The 20,804-nt window shown below is 33.7% G+C and overlaps 1 protein-coding gene across 2 annotated transcripts in view; it reads left to right on the top strand.

The window, feature by feature from the left end:
- The window catches only part of LOC126747702 (monocarboxylate transporter 12-like), a 75,624-nt gene that overhangs the window by 16,592 nt on the left and 38,228 nt on the right, over nucleotides 1-20,804 (top strand). For both annotated transcript variants that reach the window (XR_007664332.1, XM_050456501.1), the window contains exons 2-7: nucleotides 1,046-1,154; nucleotides 8,442-8,561; nucleotides 8,646-8,874; nucleotides 9,049-9,217; nucleotides 18,655-18,819; nucleotides 18,890-19,188. Coding sequence is in view for 1 of the 2 variants with exons in the window: in XM_050456501.1 (XP_050312458.1) it covers nucleotides 8,442-8,561; nucleotides 8,646-8,874; nucleotides 9,049-9,217; nucleotides 18,655-18,819; nucleotides 18,890-19,188 (982 nt within the window). In the remaining variant the exon portion in view is untranslated. The remainder of the gene's footprint in view (nucleotides 1-1,045; nucleotides 1,155-8,441; nucleotides 8,562-8,645; nucleotides 8,875-9,048; nucleotides 9,218-18,654; nucleotides 18,820-18,889; nucleotides 19,189-20,804) is intronic.

Genomic DNA, 20,804 nt, shown 5'->3' with positions numbered 1-20,804 from the left:
TGCTTTATTATTTTTTCCAAATTTAAATAAATCAAGAACTAATTAGCCTAGAAAAATTAAATTTATAGGAGAGCTACCTCGGTATATAGACAACTAATCGTGAAAGTTTCGGACCATTAGGTCTCATCAGTCACAAATTATTGCAGATTAAATAGGCATTATAGGCAGCTGAATTTAATTTATTTCTTTAAAGTTTAAGCTTGAATAAAACTGAAGTTTGATCAAAACTTTAAGGTTAAGTAAAACTTAAGAGAAAAGTATAGATACAAAAAAAAACGATTTTCATTACCTATAATTTTCTTAAAAATAACTTTTTTCTTAGGCAATTATTTTCTGCAAAAAAACGGTTTTTTATTAAGCCTACCCTTAGCCCCCCACCCACCCCACACACCTTACCAGTAAGAAATTGTATTCAAAAATCATTGTTTTTTTATATTATCTAATCTAATAACACAGTTTGTTTATTTAAATTTGTCATAATTATATAAATTTATATTAATAAATATTTAATACAAAAACAGTGCCATTAGATTGGATATTATTGACAAAAAACGGTGATTTTCAAAACAATACCTTACTGGTAACTAATGTGGGGTGGGTGGGGGGGCAAGGGTTGTATTAATAAAAAACAATGTTTTTCCACGTCAATTTTTCCAATACCCTTTTGCAAACAGTTCGTATATGATATACGTATATTCTTCAGTTAAATTTATTAAAAAATCGTCGAATATTTAACGATAATAATAATGATATTGTGTTGCTTGGGATCGTCACCTTATATCCTGGAAGGACCGCGGGGGTGAGGAGGAGGCAAGAAGGAGAAGTGAAGCGGAAGCGGTCCAACTACATTTTTTAACATTATTAATCATAAATGATTGATGGCTTCTCGTCCTTATAAGGCACACACTTAAAATGGTGTTAGGTCGAATAGTAGTAGTAGTCGTTTAATCGATTTTAATATAAAATATATTTTTATCTATCTCACTCTTGCATGCATTATTTACGACGTCGGATTTTTTCAGTTTATTCATTTTTTTTTACGTAGCGGATAAGTCGTGGTGATGTATGGAGGGTCGTTATCTCGCCACCCGGACGCACATCGGACCAATAAATCGCACCCCTCCCAGATGCATTTTGGACTGAATATTGTTTAGGTAAAGTATGTCAGTTTTATAGTCGATTAACGCGGTTTTAAGGGATTTTTCGAGTGCATCTTGTAAAGCTGTTTAAGTTTAACTAAAATGGTCCTAAGGGTTTTTCTCGTAAATCAAGTAGTTCTCGAGATATCTCGACTTCTGTGATGACCACAGGATTTTGTGAAATATCTCGACTTCTGTTGAGAATTCGAGAAAATTATTAAGGAGTAAAGTTGTAGCTTATGCTTTTTCCTATCGAAAGTGTTCTAAGCGTTTTTCTCGTAAAGTGAATTGTTCTCGAGAAATCTCGAGTCAAAGTTGCAGAAGGGATGATCCGAGGCCCTGGAATTTGAATATTTGGATTGATAATTAATTGTTCCTCATTAGAGCCTTTCCCGTTGTTTTTTCAATCCCTGAAGAGGGTCAAATACGGATACGAAACGTTGGCAATAATTACTGATTTTTTAGTTTAAATTATTTTACAATTCCAGGCAGTTGAACCATAATTTCTTTGCAAAAAAAACTACCCCAAGCAAAACAGCCCTGGCTACCTCAATTTTTAACCTAGAACGACTTTTTTACCCTCAAATCCATCCTCAGACATTCCATTATGTTACTGTGAAAAAATTACGACAATATTTTCAGCAGTTCCTAAGTTATAGACAAAAATGTCCAGTTAGGAACAATAATTATTGTAAATTTTATTCCAGGCTAAAACTGTTTTTAGTAAAAAAATTATAACTTAAGAAATAATTGACCAATTAACTTGCAACCTTCTGTCATCGATTAACAATAGATCTTTTAATAAGTACAAGAAATTTCAAGTAAATTGCTCTTGATTTAAATTTTTTATGAATTTTTAAAGTTTGATTAAAATAATTTTTGGACTGTTTTTAGTAAAAAAATTCTAAGTTAAAAAATAATTGACCAATTAACTTGCAACCTTCTCTCATCGATTAGCAATAGATCTCTTAATAACTGCAAGAAGTTTCAAGTCAATTGCCCTTGATTTGAATTTTTTATGAATTTTCAAAGTTGGATTAAAATAATTTTCAGACTGTTTTGGCAAAAAAATTTATAACTTAAAAAATAATTGACCAATTAACTTGCAACCTTCTCTCATCGATTAGCAATAGATCTCTTAATAACTGCAACGAGTTTCAAGTAAATTGCCCTTGATTTGAATTTTTTATGAATTTTTAAAGTTTGATTAAAATAATTTCAGACTGTTTTTGCTAAAAAATGTATAACTTAAAAAATAATTGACCAATTAACTTGCAACCTTCTCTCATCGATAAGCAATAAATCTCTTAATAACTACAAGAAGTTTCAAGTAAATTGCTCTTGATTTGAATTTTTTACGAATTTTTAAAGTTGGGTTTAAAGAATTTTCAGACTGTTTTTGCTTAAAAATTTATAACTTAAAAAATAATTGACCAATTAACTTGTAACCTTCTGTCGTCGATTAGCAATAGATCTCTTAATAAGTACAAGAAATTTCAAGTAAATTGCTCTTGATTTGAATTTTTTATGAATTTTTAAAGTTAGATTAAAATGATTTTCAGACTGTTTTTGCTTAAAAATGTATAACTTAAAAAATAATTGACCAATTAACTTGCAACCTTCTGTCATCGATTAGCAATAGACCTCTTAATAATTACAAGAAGTTTCAAGTAAATTGCCCTTGATTTGAATTTTTTATGAATTTTTAAAGTTTGATTAAAATAATTTCAGACTGTTTTTGCTAAGAAATGTATAACTTAAAAAATAATTGAACAATTAACTTGCAACCTTCTCTCATCGATTAACAATAGATCTCTTAATAACTGCAAAAAGTTTCAAGTAAATTGCCCTTGATTTGAATTTTTTATGAATTTTTAAAGTTTGATTAAAATAATTTCAGACTGTTTTTGCTGAAAAATGTATAACTTAAAAAATAATTGACCAATTAACTTGCAACCTTCTCTCATCGATTAGCAATAGATCTCTTTATAACTGCAAGAAGTTTCAAGTAAATTGCCCTTGATTTGAATTTTTTATGAATTTTTAAAGTTGGATTAAAATAATTTTCAGACTGTTTTGGCAAAAAAATTTATAACTTAAAAAATAATTGACCAATTAACTTGCAACCTTCGCTCATCGATTAGCAATAGATCTCTTTATAACTGCAAGAAGTTTCAAGTAAATTGCCCTTGATTTGAATTTTTTATGAATTTTTAAAGTTGGATTAAAATGATGTTGGGACTGTTTTTGCTAAAAATATTATAACTTAAAAAATAATCGACCAATTAACTTGCAACCTTCTCTCATCGATTAGCAATAGATCTCTTAATAAGTACAAGAAATTTCAAGTAAATTGCCCTTGATTTGAATTTTTTATGAATTTTTAAAGTTTGATTAAAATAATTTCAGACTGTTTTTGCTAAAAAATGTATAACTTAAAAAATAATTGACCAATTAACTTGCAACCTTCTCTCATCGATTAGCAATAGATCTCTTTATAACTACAAGAAGTTTCAAGTAAATTGCCCTTGATTTGAATTTTTTATGAATTTTTAAAGTTAGATAAAGTAATTTTGGGACTGTTTTTGCTAAAAAATTGATAACTTAAAAAATCATTGACCAATTAACTTGCAACCTTCTCTCATCGATTAGCAATAGATCTCTTTATAACTACAAGAAGTTTCAAGTAAATTGCCCTTGATTTAAATTTTTTATGAATTTTCAAAGTTGGATTAAAATGATTTTCAGACTTTTTTTGCTTAAAAATTTATAACTTAAAAAATAATTGACCAATTAACTTGCAACCTTCTCTCATCGATTAGCAATAGATCTCTTAATAACTACAAGAAGTTTCAAGTAAATTGCCCTTGATTTGAATTTTTTACGAATTTTTAAAGTTGGAATAAAATCATTCTCTTTCTAGTCAAATATCTCGACTTCTATTGATCCTACGAGAAAATTCATAGAAAGCAAACTTATTTATCACACTATTTCCAATCGAAATCATTCTAAGCATTTTTCTCGAAAACCGCACAGTTCTCGAGAAATCTCGACTTTTCTCTATCTATGCCTCACCTCCAGAAAAACCTCTCTACAGCCAAAACCGACCGTCCAAAAACAAAAGTCTCCGCGTCAAGTTTTTTCCGGAAACGCTCGTGCACCTCAATAAATTAAAAAAGTTGAGAAATTGCCGGGCACAAAAACCAACCCTCCTCCTCCCCATGCACATAGAGGAGCAAACTTCGGTAATGGCGGGTAGTTGAATTTCATTGACCCATTTCACGTACATACATACAGTTTTCCCCCCTATAGCAACTTGTACAAATAATATCCTCGAATATTACATGTAAATAGAGTTTTGAAACAAAACGGGCGAACTCATCGTATTGACCCCAAAAACTTCCCCCAGGGGGGAAATTTAAGCGGGAGGGAGTAAGTTAACCCCAAAAACCGTTTGCGAGATATGCAACTTTCTCAAGTTATTTATTTTTTGACGAATTTATAGTTACAGTGGCTTTTTGCTCGCGTAGGTTCGTTTCCTCCTCTTGCCCGGAGCGTTTTTGCTTAGGGCCTTAGGTCTGAAATCCTCGTGTTTCTGGCCCCACTTATTGGCGTCACTTTGCTTGATTTTCGCCCCTCGGGACTCAAAGGCCGCCTTATAAATGTCCAACTGGTTCTTTTGCTCCTTTTCGGTTTCGACAACCTTCTGCACCTCCCTGTTGAGCTTCTTCAGCTTCTGTAGGTGCTGAGTCCGGTCTGCGAGCAGTCTCTGAAGGAACAACTCTCTTACAGTCTTCATTTTAATCTGTCTCTCTTGGTGGCACTTCCGGTTCTTTTTTAGGGGTTCCAGGTCTTGGTGCAGATACTGGAATAGTGCCCAAGTGATCTTCACTAGGCAAAGGATCTGTAGTAGTTCAGCCACAGCTGTTTGGAGCAATGGGTTGTTGAGGAAACTGTACCAGGTGAAGTCTTCTTGCTGTTTTTCCGGTGGACTGTAGTAGGTCAAAGTAGCAACTTCCGGGTTAAATGAGAGGCTGTCATTGGCCAGGCAGACGTCCATGGGGGTCCAAGTTGGTTCTGTGGGGGCGTGAGGTTCGTTGGAGGCTAGTACCAGGCCTATCAAAGCGGTACCCACGATGGAAATGAGGAAAGTGGCCACTATGGCAAAGTAAATGGGGATGACGTACTTTCGTCTCTTGTTTTTCATTTTGGTTGGTTCCGGGGTGCGGTTTTCGCGGTTCGAGATGAAGATCCAGGATGGTTCGGTGCTTGGGTCGTCTCTAGTGGCCATTTCGATTGATTTTAACTGGGAATTTTTCGTTGATTATGGAGCGAATGACAGCGGTGGAGTGACGGGAGCGGTTGAGGTGAGTTGGTTTGTTGTAGGTGACATGGGGGCGTTCCAAGGTAGTTTTCTAGTTTTCTATGGGCTTTATTGGAAAATGTTTGGTACCACTGGAAAGCCCATTAAATTTCCTTCATTTACTTACTCTATATAAATTTTTGTATGTCCACTCCTTAGAGAGATATACAGGGTGTTCCACAAGACACAATAATTAGAAGTATAGCAAATTCAACTCCCTGTATCTCGGTTATTATTGAACTTATTTAAAACTGTTTGGTACCACTGGAAAGCTCATTAAATTGGCTTTATTTACTTACTCTATATAAATGTTTGTAAGTCCATCTCTTAAAGAGATATACAGGGTGTTCTATAAGACGCAGAAATTACAGGTACAGTAAATTCAATCCCCCCTGTATCTCAGTTATTATTGAGTCAAATTAAAAATGTTTGGTACCACTGGAAAGCTCATTAAATTTCCTTCATTTACTTGCTCTACATTAATTTTCGTACGTCCATTCCTTAGGGAGATATACAGGGTGTTCTATAAGACACAGAAATTAGAGGTACAGTAAATTCAACCCCCCCTGTATCTCAGTTATTATTGAGTCCAATTAAAAATGTTTGGTACCACTGGAAAGCTCATTAAATTTCCTTTATTTACTTGCTCTACATTAATTTTCGTACGTCCATTCCTTAGGGAAATATACAGGGTGTTCTATAAGACACAGAAATTAGAGGTACAGTAAATTCAATCCCCCCTGTATCTCAGTTATTATTGAGTCAAATTAAAAATGTTTGGTACCACTGGAAAGCTCATTAAATTTCCTTCATTTACTTGCTCTACATTAATTTTCGTACGTCCATTCCTTAGGGAGATATACAGGGTGTTCTATAAGACACAGAAATTAGAGGTACAGTAAATTCAACCCCCCCTGTATCTCAGTTATTATTGAGTCCAATTAAAAATGTTTGGTACCACTGGAAAGCTCATTAAATTTCCTTCATTTACTTGCTCTACATTAATTTTTGTACGTCCATTCCTTAGGGAGATATACAGGGTGTTCTATAAGACACAGAAATTAGAGGTACAGTAAATTCAACCCCCCCTGTATCTCAGTTATTATTGAGTCCAATTAAAAATGTTTGGTACCACTGGAAAGCTCATTAAATTTCCTTCATTTACTTGCTCTACATTAATTTTTGTACGTCCATTCCTTAGGGAGATATACAGGGTGTTCTATAAGACACAGAAATTAGAGGTACAGTAAATTCAACCCCCCCTGTATCTCAGTTATTATTGAGTCCAATTAAAAATATTTGGTACCACTGGAAAGCTCATTAAATTTCCTTCATTTACTTGCTCTACATTAATTTTTGTACGTCCATTCCTTAGGGAGATATACAGGGTGTTCTATAAGACACAGAAATTAGAGGTACAGTAAATTCAATCCCCCCCGTATCTCAGTTATTATTGAGTCAAATTAAAAATGTTTGGTACCACTGGAAAGCTCAATAAATTTCCTTCATTTACTTGCTCTACATTAATTTTCGTACGTCCATTCCTTAGGGAGATATACAGGGTGTTGTATAAGACACAGAAATTAGAGGTACAGTAAATTCAAACCCCCCTGTATCTCAGTTATTATTGAGTCAAATTAAAAATGTTTGGTACCACTGGAAAGCTCATTAAATTTCCTTCATTTACTTGCTCTACATTAATTTTTGTACGTCCATTCCTTAGGGAGATATACAGGGTGTTCTATAAGACACAGAAATTAGAGGTACAGTAAATTCAACCCCCCCTGTATCTCAGTTATTATTGAGTCCAATTAAAAATGTTTGGTACCACTGGAAAGCTCATTAAATTTCCTTCATTTACTTGCTCTACATTAATTTTCGTACGTCCATTCCTTAGGGAGATATACAGGGTGTTCTATACGACACAGAAATTAGAGGTACAGTAAATTCAACCCCCCCTGTATCTCAGTTATTATTGAGTCCAATTAAAAATGTTTGGTACCACTGGAAAGCTCATTAAATTTCCTTCATTTACTTGCTCTACATTAATTTTCGTACGTCCATTCCTTAGGGAGATATACAGGGTGTTGTATAAGACACAGAAATTAGAGGTACAGTAAATTCAACCCCCCCTGTATCTCAGTTATTATTGAGTCCAATTAAAAATGTTTGGTACCACTGGAAAGCTCATTAAATTTCCTTCATTTACTTGCTCTACATTAATTTTCGTACGTCCATTCCTTAGGGAGATATACAGGGTGTTCTATCAGACACAGAAATTAGAGGTACAGTAAATTCAACCCCCCCTGTATCTCAGTTATTATTGAGTCCAATTAAAAATGTTTGGTACCACTGGAAAGCTCATTAAATTTCCTTCATTTACTTGCTCTACATTAATTTTCGTACGTCCATTCCTTAGGGAGATATACAGGGTGTTGTATAAGACACAGAAATTAGAGGTACAGTAAATTTAACCCCCCCTGTATCTCAGTTATTATTGAGTCAAATTAAAAATATTTGGTATCACTGGAAAGCTCATTAAATTTCCTTTATTTACTTGCTCTACATTAATTTTCGTACGTCCATTCCTTAGGGAGATATACAGGGTGTTGTATAAGACACAATAATTAGAAGTACAACAAGTTCAAGCCCTTGTATCTCAGTTAATATTAAGTCTATTTAAAAATGTTTGGTACCACTAGAAAGTCCATTAAATTTCCTTCATTTACTTGCTCTACATAAATTTTTGTAAGTCCATCCCTTAAAGAGATATACAGGGTGTTACACGACACATAGGTCTCGAGTAATCTCAACTTAAGGGCGCACCTAAGCTATATTGCCAAATATCTCTTTTCCTATTACTTTTACATAAACAACCCTTATCACAGACCCCCTCTAAACTGACCCCCTTTAAACTGACCCCAATTACCTTATTCAAGATGGCTGCCGTGACGGACGAGCCTTCGAACCAAGAAGACCGTTCCCGTCCGAACCTGACCCGTTCCAGGAGTCTGCCGCAGTTCTCCCACCACGATTCGGGCCTGGGCAGTTTCTACGGGGTAAGTAATGCCCCTTTCCCCCTTTTAGTTTCAATTAAACAACCCCTAAACTAAAAAAAAAACTCCTCCCCAATCCCCTTTTAGGGCTCGGGGGGCGAGGAGGTGCCCGGGTACAAAGGGACCCGCTTCGTGGCCGACCTACGTCAACTGATTACGCTGAAACAACATTATTATCCCGAGGGAGGCTGGGGCTGGATGGTACTCTGGACCGCCATGACGGTGCACGTGTTGGCCAACGGGTTCACGGCATCGGTGGGGGTTTTCCAGTTGGAAATCGTCCGGAAGTTCGGTGCCGATTTCCGCAAACAAACCGGTGAGTTTGGAGGGGGGATATCTCGAATTCCGTTGGTCCCACGAGGAAATCGTCAAGGAGTAAATTGTAGTTTGAAGTTTTCTCTATCGAAAGTGCCCTGAGCAATTTTCTCGAAAACCGAACGGTTCTCGAGATATTCCAAAAAGAAGATGTCATAATGTTATCTGAATGTAGAATGGTTGGGTGCTCTCGCTACCGGAATTTCCCTGCTGATTTCCCCCGTGGTGATCGCCTTCTGCAAGAAAAAGTCCACCAGGGTGACGGCGGTACTGGGCGGACTAATCCTGGCCCTCGGATGCCTCTTTACCAGTTTCGCCACCCAGTTTCACCAGTTAATGTTCAGGTAAGTGTTGGATGTTTAATATATATAATGTCAACTTAAAGGGTTCATTTTCGGGTTCATTCCCTTATCTGCTAAAGGCACAAAGGGGCCAAAATTCGGGGTCTAATCCCCACTCAAACGATGTGTAAAATAGTTGCGAACGGTTTAATTGCGTTAATCTGGAGAGTGGGTGGGTGGTTTTACCCTCCTCCCTGCCTCAACCCCTCCCCTGGTTGCTTGATTAAAACGTTTTCGGTATATTTTTCTTTATTACCGGGGAATTCCTGTTATCTCTTAAAAAGAAAGGGGGAAGGGGGGGAGCACCCAATTTCAGGAAGACGAGACAGTTAGCGGATGTATGAGACGGACGTTTCCCTTCTTGTTTATGTCTCGGCGCGATTTTTCTCCGATTACGCTACTTCCGGTCGTTCGTCGATTTAAAGCGACAATAAGCGAATGAATGCGTGGTGTTTCCGGATTATGTGAGGTGAACCGGTAGATCTGCACCTCAAATATTTGATGAATTTCTTATGAAAAATCACTGTTTTTTGACCATATTATCCGATCTATTAACACTGTTTTTGTATTAAATATTTATTAATAAACATTTATATAATTATGTCAAATTTAAATAAACAAATTGTGTTATTAGATTAGATATGAAAAATAATGTTTTTTGTAAACAATTTCTTACTGGTAAGGTGTGTGGGGTGGGTGGGGGGGCAAGGGTAGGCTTAATAAAAAGTTTTTTTTTTGTATTTATACTTTTCTCACTTAACCTTAAAGTTTTGAACAAACTTCAATTTTATTCGAGCCTAAACTTTAAAAAAATAAATTAAATTCTGCTGCCTATAATGCCTATTTAATTTGCAAATAATTTGTGACTGATGAGACCTAATGGTCCGAAACTTTCACGATTATTAGTCAATATACCAAGCTAGGTTTCCTATAAATTTCATTTTTCTAGCTTAATTAGTTTTTGATTTATTCAATCTTAAACTTCTTCATTAATTTAAATTAAATTTGGAAAAAATAATTGAAAGAGTACAGGTGCCTCGACTGCCTTGACTCAAATAACTTTGCACTGATGAGGCCTAATGATTCGAAACTTTCAGGATCAGTAGTCAATATACCAAGCTAGCTCTCCTATAAATTTCATTTTTCTAGGCTAATTAGTTTTTGATTTATTTAAATTTGGAAAAAATAATAAAGCACCTCTTTTCAGGAAATTATTTTGTGCAAAAAAACATTTTTTATTAATCCTACCCTTAGCCTCCCACCCACCCCACACACCTTACCAGTAAGAAATTCTTTGGAAAAATCACCGTTTTTGTATTAAATATTTATTAATAAACATTTATATAATTATATAAATTTTAAATAAACAAACTGTTTTATTAAATTAGATATGAAAAACAATGATTTTTGTAGACAATTTTTCACTGGTAAGGTGTGTGGGGTGGGTGGGGGGCTAAGAGTTGTTTTAATAAAAAGTTTTTTTTTTGTATTTGTACTTTTCTCACTTAACCTTAAAGTTTTGAACAAACTTCAGTTTTATTCAAGCTTAAACTTTGAAGAAATAAATTAAATTCAGCTGCCTATAATGCCTATTTAATTTGCAAATAATTTGTGACTGATGAGACCTAATGGTCCGAAACTTTCACGATTATTAGTCAATATACCAAGCTAGGTTTCCTATAAATTTCATTTTTCTAGCTTAATTAGTTTTTGATTTATTTAAGCTTAAACTTCAAAAAGTAAAATTAATAAATTATAGAAAAAATTAATTGGTGCCTCGACTGCCTTGGCTCAAATAACTTTGCATTGATGAGGCCTAATGATCCGAAACTTTCAGGATCAATAGTCAATATACCAAGCTAGCTCTTCTTTAAATTTCGCTGTTCTAGCTTAAGTAGTTTCCGATTTATTCAAGCTTAAACTTCTTCATTTATTTAAATTGAATTTAGAAAAATATAATTGAAAAAGTACAGGTGCCTCGACTGCCTTGGCTCAAACAACTTTGAACTGATGAGGCCTAATGATTCGAAACTTTCAGGATCAGTAGTCAATATACCAGGCTAGCTCTCCTATAAATTTCATTTTTCTAGCTTAATTAGTTTTTGATTTATTTAAATTTGGAAAAAATAATAAAGCACTTTTTTTCAGAAAATTATTTTGTGCAAAAAAACATTTTTTATTAATTCTACCCTTAGCCCCCCACCCACCCCACACTACTTACCAGTAAGAAATTCTATGGAAAAATCACCGTTTTTGTATTAAATATTTATTTTAATATACATTTATATAATTATGTCAAATTCAAATAAACAAATTGTGTTATTAGATTAGATATGAAAAATAATGATTTTTGTAAACAATTTCTCACTGGTAAGGTGTGTGGGGTGGGTGGGGGGCTAAGGGTTGTCTTAATAAAAAGTTTTTTTTGTATTTATACTTTTCTCACATAACCTTAAAGTTTTCAACAAACTTCAATTTTATTCGAGCCTAAACTTTAAAAAAATAAATTAAATTCTGCTGCCTATAATGCCTCTTTAATTTGCAAATAATTTGTGACTGATGAGACCTAATGGTCCGAAACTTTCACCATTATTAGTCAATATACCAAGCTAGCTCTCCTATAAATTTCATTTTTTAAGCTTAATTAGTTTTTGATTTATTCAAGCTTAAACTTCTTCATTTATTTAAATTGAATTTGGAAAAAATCATTGAAAAAGTACAGGTGCCTTGACTGCCTTGGCTCAAATAACTTTGCACTGATGAGGCCTAATGATCCGAAACTTTCAGGATCAATAGTCAATGTATCAAGCTAGCTCTCCTATAAATTTCATTTATTTAGCTTAATTAGTTTTTAATTTATTTAAATTTGGAAAAAAGTATTTTTTTTTAATTGAATTATTTTCTGCAAAAAAAAAACGTTTTTTATTAACTCTACCCTTGCCCCCCCACCCACCCCACACACCTTACCAGTAAGAAATTAGTAACAAATATCATTGTTTTTCATATTTAATCTAATAACACAATTTGTTTATTTAAATTTTATATAATTATATTTATGTATATTAATAAATATTTAATACAAAAACAGTATTATAAGATTGCATAATATGGTCAAAAAACGGTGATTTTTCAAAGAATTTCTCACTGGTAAGGTGTGTGGGGTGGGTGGGGGGTGTAAGGGTTGTATTAATGAAAAACAGTGACTTTTTCAGAAAAATTTCATCAAATATTTGAGGTGCATGTAGTAATCGAGTTTAAAAAATAAATACGTAAATCCCGTATCAATTTTTTTAAATACCCTATTGTAAACAGAATCGTATATGATATACGTGTATTCTACAGTTAAATTTACCAAATAATCGTTGAATATACAATAATATATGATGCCTTGCTTGGGGACCCTTTTTGCCAAATATCTCGACTTCTATTGCCCCTACGAGAAAATTCATAGGGAGCAAACTTATTTATCGGACTCTTTCCTATCGAACTCTCCCCAAGCGTTTTTCTCCCAAACCGAACGGTTCTCGAGAAATCCCGACTTTTCACACTCTTCTAACTCCCGGATTTACATTATACAATAATAGTCCGGAAATTAATAATAATATGTGACCGCAACTCAACCAATAAATAAATAAACAAAAAATTCAAAAACGGGAGTTTCGAAAGTGTGCGGGTCTTTAGGGCACGTGACACGCCGGAACTTCCTTATGCCCCCCCGGACTTTAAACTTTCCCGGACTTTTTTTTTTTTTGTTTTTTTCCCTCCCCCATTTGGACCCTTATCGAACAAATTGTGGCTTTTTTTCGGTGACCCGCTTTTTCCTTAAATAAACTCCGGGGTGTGGTGAGGGGGACGGGGGGAGATTTATGACCCCAGTCAGCGGCAGCGCACACAAATTCCCGATGATATTACGACTTTTCAAAAGTGCTTCTGAGGCGAAAACTCCTTTTTTTCCCTCTCTCTTTCCCTCTTTCCCCCTTCCTCCAAATGACATTTCCGGTTCCGGTTTTCCGGTTGATTGATCGAGGAGGCCTTTTTTTTCATTTAAACCGAAAAAAGCGCTTATTATATTAATATTAATATTAATATTAATATTAATATTAATATTAATAATTACATCAGGCGAGGCCCCGGTATATACATACACCCGATAAAATCGTATAATAATAAATTTTAATTAAACGAGTGGTGTCACCTTTTTCTTCGCGAAATCCAGTTTAAGATTTCGGGGTCTCCGTTCGCCGCGTCGTTTATCCGGTTTTAATTGGAAAACGCGCAGGGGCGTACTAAGGGGCTTTTTTCGGACGTTAGACCCTTCTCTGATGCCCTACCCCCTCCCAAACACTTCACCCTCGATATCTCTTCAAGGAGTTGCGTTAGAGTTGCGATCTAAATTGATCCTTATAGTCCGGGAAATTTGCTTTAAAAAAGTGTTATATAACTTGTTTGTAGGTTTTATAGTTAAGGAGTTATTTGAAGTTGAAGTTTTAAGGGGGTCTAAGGGGTCAAGGGTCATATTTTAGGCCATAAGTTCATAAAAAGTCAAGCTAGAATCATGGTTTTAGAGGATTCTTATAGAGTAATTAAGGATCTCTAAAAAACCTTTATATAACTTTTTGGTAACTGTTATAGCTTAACAGTTATTAATCTCGTAAGAACTTACTCATTTGAACTCGTTTGAACTTACTTATAGGACCCCTTAAGACATTTTCTCTTATAACTTAAAAAATAATTCACGTAGAATCATGATTTTAAAAGTTTCTTATAAAGGGAGTAACAGCCTTTAAAAAACCCTTATACAACTTTTTAGTAACTATTATAACTTAAGAGTTATCAACCTCTAAAGATGTGCTGTAGAAAATATTGGCCTAAAGCAACCCCTCAGATGATTTCCTTAATAACTTTTAAAATAATTTACTTAGAATTATAATTTAAACAGATTTTTACTAAGCAATGAATATCCTTTAAAAAACCTCTATACAACTTTTTAGTAACTATTATAACATCAGAGTTATTAACCTCTAAAGTTTCGACTAACTCAAAGTACCCCCCTGGACCTTTTCCTCCATAACTTCTGAAATAATTCACATAGAGTCATGATTTAAAAAGTTCTTTATAAAGCAAGCATGCCCCTTCAAAAAACCCTTATACAACTTTTTGGTAACTATTACAGCTTAAGAGTTATTAACCTCGTAAGTTTGAACTTACTTATAGGACCCCTTAAGACATTTTCTCTTATAACTTAAAAAATAATTCACGAAGAATCATGATTTTAAAAGTTTCTTATAAAGGGAGTAATAGCCTTTAAAAAACCTTTATACAACTTTTTGGTAACTGTTATAACTTCAGAGCTATTAACCTATAAAGTTTCGACTAACTCAAAGTACCTCCCTGGACATTTTCCTCCATAACTTCTGAAATAATTTACATAGAGTCATGATTTAAAAAGTTCTTTATAAAACAGGCATGCCCCTTCAAAAAACCCTTATACAACTTTTTGGTAACTGTTATAACTTCAGAGTTATTAACCTCTAAAGTTTCGACTAACTCAAAGTACCTCCCTGGACATTTTCCTCCATAACTTCTGAAATAATTCACATAGAGTCATGATTTAAAAAGTTCTTTATAAAGCAAGCATGCCCCTTCAAAAAACCCCTATACAACTTTTTGGTAACTGTTATAACTTCAGAGTTATTAACCTCTAAAGTTTCGACTAACTCAAAGTACCTCCCTGGACATTATCCCCCATAACTTCTGAAATAATTCACATAGAGTCATGATTTAAAAAGTTCTTTATAAAACAGGCATGCCCCTTCAAAAAACCCTTATACAACTTTTTGGTAACTATTACAGCTTAAGAGTTATTAACCTCGTAAGTTTGAACTTACTTATAGGACCCCTTAAGACATTTTCTCTTATAACTTAAAAAATAATTCACGTAGAATCATGATTTTAAAAGTTTTGAATAAAGGGAGTAATAGCCTTTAAAAAACCTTTATACAACTTTTTGGTAACTATTATAACTTAAGAGTTATTAACCCCTAAATATGTGCTGTAGAAAATATTGGCCTAAACCAACCCCTTGGATGATTTCCTCAATAACTTTTAAAATAATTAACATAGAATTATAATTTAAACAGATTGTTATTAAGCAATGAATAGCCTTTAAAAAACCTCTATACAACTTTTTGGTAACTGTTATAACTTCAGAGTTATTAACCTTTAAAATTTCGACTAACTCAAAGTACCTCCCTGGACATTATCCCCCATAACTTCTGAAATAATTCACATAGAGTCATGATTTAAAAAGTTCTTTATAAAGCAAGCATGCCTCTTCAAAAAACCCTTATACAACTTTTTGGTAACTATTACAGCTTAAGAGTTATTAACCTCGTAAGTTTGAACTTACTTATAGGACCCCTTAAGACATTTTCTCTTATAACTTAAAAAATAATTCACATAGAATCATTATTTTAAAAGTTTCTTATAAAGGGAGTAACAGCCTTTAAAAAACCCTTATACAACTTTTTGGTAACTATTATAACTTCAGAGTTATTAACCTCTAAAGTTTCGACAAACTCAAAGTACCCCCCTGGACCTTTTCCTCCATAACTTCTGAAATAATTCACATTGAGTCATGATTTAAAAAGTTCTTTATAAAACAGGCATGCCCCTTCAAAAAACCCTTATACAACTTTTTGGTAACTATTACAGCTTAAGAGTTATTAACCTCGTAAGTTTGAACTTACTTATAGGACCCCTTAAGACATTTTCTCTTATAACATAAAAAATAATTCACGTAGAATCATGATTTTAAAAGTTTCTTATAAAGGGAGTAACAGCCTTTAAAAAACCCTTATACAACTTTTTGGTAACTATTATAACTTAAGAGTTATTAACCCTTAAAAATGTGCTGTAGAAAATATTGGCCTAAAGCAACCCCTCAGATGATTTCCTTAATAACTTCTAAAATAATTAACATAGAATTATAATTTAAACAGATTGTTATTAAGCAATGAATATCCTTTAAAAAACCTCTATACAACTTTTTAGTAACTATTACAACTTAAGAGTTATCAACCTCTAAATTTTCGACTAACTCTAGGTACCTCCCTGGACATTATCCCCCATAACTTCTGAAATAATTCACATAGAGTCATGATTTAAAAAGTTCTTTATAAAGCAAGCATGTCTCTTCAAAAAACCCTTATACAACTTTTTGGTAACTATTACAGCTTAAGAGTTATTAACCTCGTAAGTTTGAACTTACTTATAGGACCCCTTAAGACATTTTCTCTTATAACTTAAAAAATAATTCACGTAGAATCATGATTTTAAAAGTTTCTTATAAAGGGAGTAATAGCCTTTAAAAAACCTCTATACAACTTTTTGGTAACTATTATAACTTAAGAGTTATTAACCTCTAAAGTTTTGACTAACTCAAAGTACCTCCCTGGACATTCTCTCCTATAACTTCTGAAATAATTCACATAGAGTAATGATTTAAAAAGTTCTTTATAAAGCAAGCATGCCTCTTCAAAAAACCCTTATACAACTTTTTCGTAACTGTTATAACTTCAGAGTTATTAACCTCTAAAGTTTCGACTAACTCAAAGTACCTCCCTGGACATTTTCCTCCATAACTTCCAAAATAATTTACATAGAGTCATGATTTAAAAAGTTCTTTATAAAGCAAGCATGCTCCTTCAAAAAACCCTTATACAACTTTTTGGTAACCATTACAGCTTAAGAGTTATTAAACTCGTAAGTTTGAACTTACTTATAGGACCCCTTAAGACATTTTCTCTTATAACATAAAAAATAATTTACGTAGAATCATGATTTTAAAAGTTTCTTATAAAGGAAGTAATAGCCTTTAAAAAAACCTTTATACAACTTTTTGGTAACTATTATAACTTAAGAGTTATTAACCCTTAAAGATGTGCTGTAGAAGATATTGGCCTAAAGCAACCCCTCAGATGATTTCCTTAATAACTTCTAAAATAATCAACATAGAATTATAATTTAAACAGATTCTTATTAAGCAATGAATAACCTTTAAAAAACCTTTATACAACTTTTTGGTAACTGTTATAACTTCAGAGTTATTAACCTCTAAAGTTTCGACTAACTCAAAGTACCTCCCTGGATATTCTCCCCCATAACTTCTGAAATAATTCAGATAGAGTCATGATTTAAAAATTTCTTTATAAAGCAAGCATGCCCCTTCAAAAAACCCTTATACAACCTTTTGGTTACTATTACAGCTTAAGAGTTATTAACCTCGTAAGTTTGAACTTACTTATAGGACCCCTTAAGACATTTTCTCTTATAACATAAAAAATAATTTACGTAGAATCATGATTTTAAAAGTTTCTTATAAAGGGAAGAATAACCTTTAAAAAACCTTTATATAACTTTTTGGTAACTATTATAACTTCAGAGTTATTAACCTCTAAAGTTTCGACTAACTCAAAGTACCTCCCTGGACATTCTCCCCCATAACTTCTGAAATAATTTACATAGAGTCATGATTTAAAAAGTTCTTTATAAAACAGGCATGCCCCTTCAAAAAACCCTTATACAACTTTTTGGTAACTATTACAGCTTAAGAGTTATTAACCTCGTAAGTTTGAACTTACTTATAGGACCCCTTAAGACATTTTCTCTTATAACTTAAAAAATAATTCACGTAGAATCATGATTTTAAAAGTTTCTTATAAAGGGAAGAATAACCTTTAAAAAACCTTTATATAACTTTTTGGTAACTATTATAACTTCAGAGTTATTAACCTCTAAAGTTTCGACTAACTCAAAGTACCTCCCTGGACATTCTCCCCCATAACTTCTGAAATAATTTACATAGAGTCATGATTTAAAAAGTTCTTTATAAAACAGGCATGCCCCTTCAAAAAACCCTTATACAACTTTTTGGTAACTATTACAGCTTAAGAGTTATTAACCTCGTAAGTTTGAACTTACTTATAGGACCCCTTAAGACATTTTCTCTTATAACTTAAAAAATACTTCACGTAGAATCATGATTTTAAAAGTTTCTTATAAAGGGAGTAATAGCCTTTAAAAAACCTTTATACAACTTTTTGGTAACTATTAAAACTTAAGAGTTATTAACCTCTAAAGATGTGTTGTAGAAAATATTGGCCTAAAGCAACCCCTCAGATGATTTCCTTAATAACTTTTAAAATAATTTACATAGAATTATAATTTAAACAGATTCTTATTAAGCAATGAATAACCTTTAAAAAACTTTTATACAACTTTTTGGTAACTATTACAGCTTAAGAGTTATTAACCTCTAAAAAGTTGCTTGGTCAATAACTTCTGAACTAATTAACATAGAACCATGATTTAAAAAGCCTCTTATAAAGCACTTAACCCCCTTTAAAAAACCTTTATACAACCATAATAAAACCTTCTAGCTACGGCACAGTGTTGGGCATAGGAGTGGGAGTGACCAGGGATTGCGCTATTCTGATGGTCGCCCAATACTTCAAAAGAAGAAGGGAACTGGTGGAGGTGTTTATCGTAGCGGGAAGCGGTTTGGGCATAGTCCTGATGTCCCTAATGGTCAGGAGCACGATCAGGTAACAAAAGAATTCTTCGAAATCGTCGACGGCACCGTCGTTTGTTTTTAACGCGTCGCGACGTCGGCAGTTCTTTAGGTTGGCGTCTCGGTTTGCAGACGATCACCGGCGCCCTGTCCGCCACCTTCTTCCTGGGGATGTTTTATCGCTCCGCGTCGCTGTATCATCCGCAGAGACGCGCCATTTTGCACATCAAGAACCAGAAACGGAAGATCCGCGATAAAAATCGAGCGGACGATAAAAACACCTTTTTCGACCTGAGCGCGTTGAAAAGCGTCACGGTGAGGATCCTGCTGGTGTCCACTGCGATCACCGCGTTCGGCATTAACACGCCGCTCTTTTGTTTGGCCTATCAGGCACAGGTGGAAGGTAAGCAGCGAGAGAGAAAAATTGATAAGTAGTGCGGCGAGTGTTGTTGCCGCACTCGCAACTTTTGAAGAAATTTAGTTAGAAGCGTAATTTAAGAAGTTTCTGATAAAGTATGCATGGACCTTCAAAAAACCTCTATACAACTTTTTGGTAACTATCATACCTCGGGAGTTATTAGTCTCTAAACATCTACTTGACCCAGAGCACCCCCTTGGACATTTTTCCCCATAACTCCTAAAATAATTAACATAGAAACATAATTTAAAAAGTATCTTATTAAGCAACCAATGGGCTTTAAAAAACCTCTATACAACTTTTTGGTAACTATTATAACTTGGGAGTTATTAGTCTCTAAACATCTACTTGACCCAGAGCACCCCCTTGGACATTTTTCTCCATAACTCCTAAAATAATTAACATAGAAACATCATTTAAAAAGTCTCTTATTAAGCAACCAATGGGCTCTAAAAAATCTCTATACAACTTTTTGGTAACTATTATAACTTGGGAGTTATTAGCCTCTAAACATCTACTTGACCCAGAGCACCCTCTTGGACATTTTCCCCCATAACTCCTAAAATAATTAACATAGAGACATCATTTAAAAAGTCTCTTATAAAGCAACCAATGGGCTTTAAAAAACCTCTATACAACTTTTTGGTAACTATTATAACTTAGGAGTTATTAGCCTCTAAACATTTACTTGACCCAGGGCACCTTCTTGGACATTTTTCCCCATAACTCCTAAAATAATTAACACAGAAACATAATTTAAAAAGTATCTTATTAAGCAACTAATGGGCTTTAAAAAACCTCTATACAACTTTTTGGTAGCTATTATAACTTAGGAGTTATTAGCCTCTGAAGACCAGAGCACCCCCTTGGACGTTTTCCCTCATAACTCCTAAAATATTTCACATAGAAACATAATTTAAAAAGTCTTTTATTAAGCAACCAATGGGCTCTAAAAAATATTTATACAACTTTTTGGTAACTATTATAACTTGGGAGTTATTAGCCTCTAAACATTTACTTGACCCAGAGCACCCCCTTGGACATTTTTCCCCATACCTCCTAAAATAATTTACATAGAAACATAATTTAAAAAGCCTCTTATAAAGCAATCATGAACCTTCAAAAAACCCCTATACAACTTTTTGGTAACTATTTTAACTTACGAGTTATTAGCCTCTAAACATCTGCTTGACCCAGGGCACCCCCTTGGACATTTTTCCCCATAACTCCTAAAATAATTCACATAGAAACATAATTTAAAAAGCCTCTTCAAAATCAACTAACAGGCTTTAAAAAACCCTTATACCACTTTAATATAACTCTTAAAACTTGAGAGTTATTAACCGCCGAATATTCCATACCCTTTTTCCCAATATTCTATTTTTTTGGCCCATTACCCCGCTGATTTGGAGCCGACCCTGTCGAATCAAACCAATTCCCTAAAAGTATCCATTTATCCGACGATACATAAGTGGATTAGTAGTCGACGTTTCGAGCCTAATGGGTCTCATCATCAAAAAAACCGTGTGTGTGGTTTTATTCGGATTGATTCTCACGCTTTCTTTTGTTTATTATGATGATGATGATGATGATATGTGGCC

Source organism: Anthonomus grandis, chromosome 19 (genome assembly GCF_022605725.1).
Source record: "Anthonomus grandis grandis chromosome 19, icAntGran1.3, whole genome shotgun sequence".
Lineage (NCBI taxonomy): Eukaryota > Metazoa > Arthropoda > Insecta > Coleoptera > Curculionidae > Anthonomus > Anthonomus grandis.
This window is presented reverse-complemented; position numbering and strand designations above follow the sequence as displayed.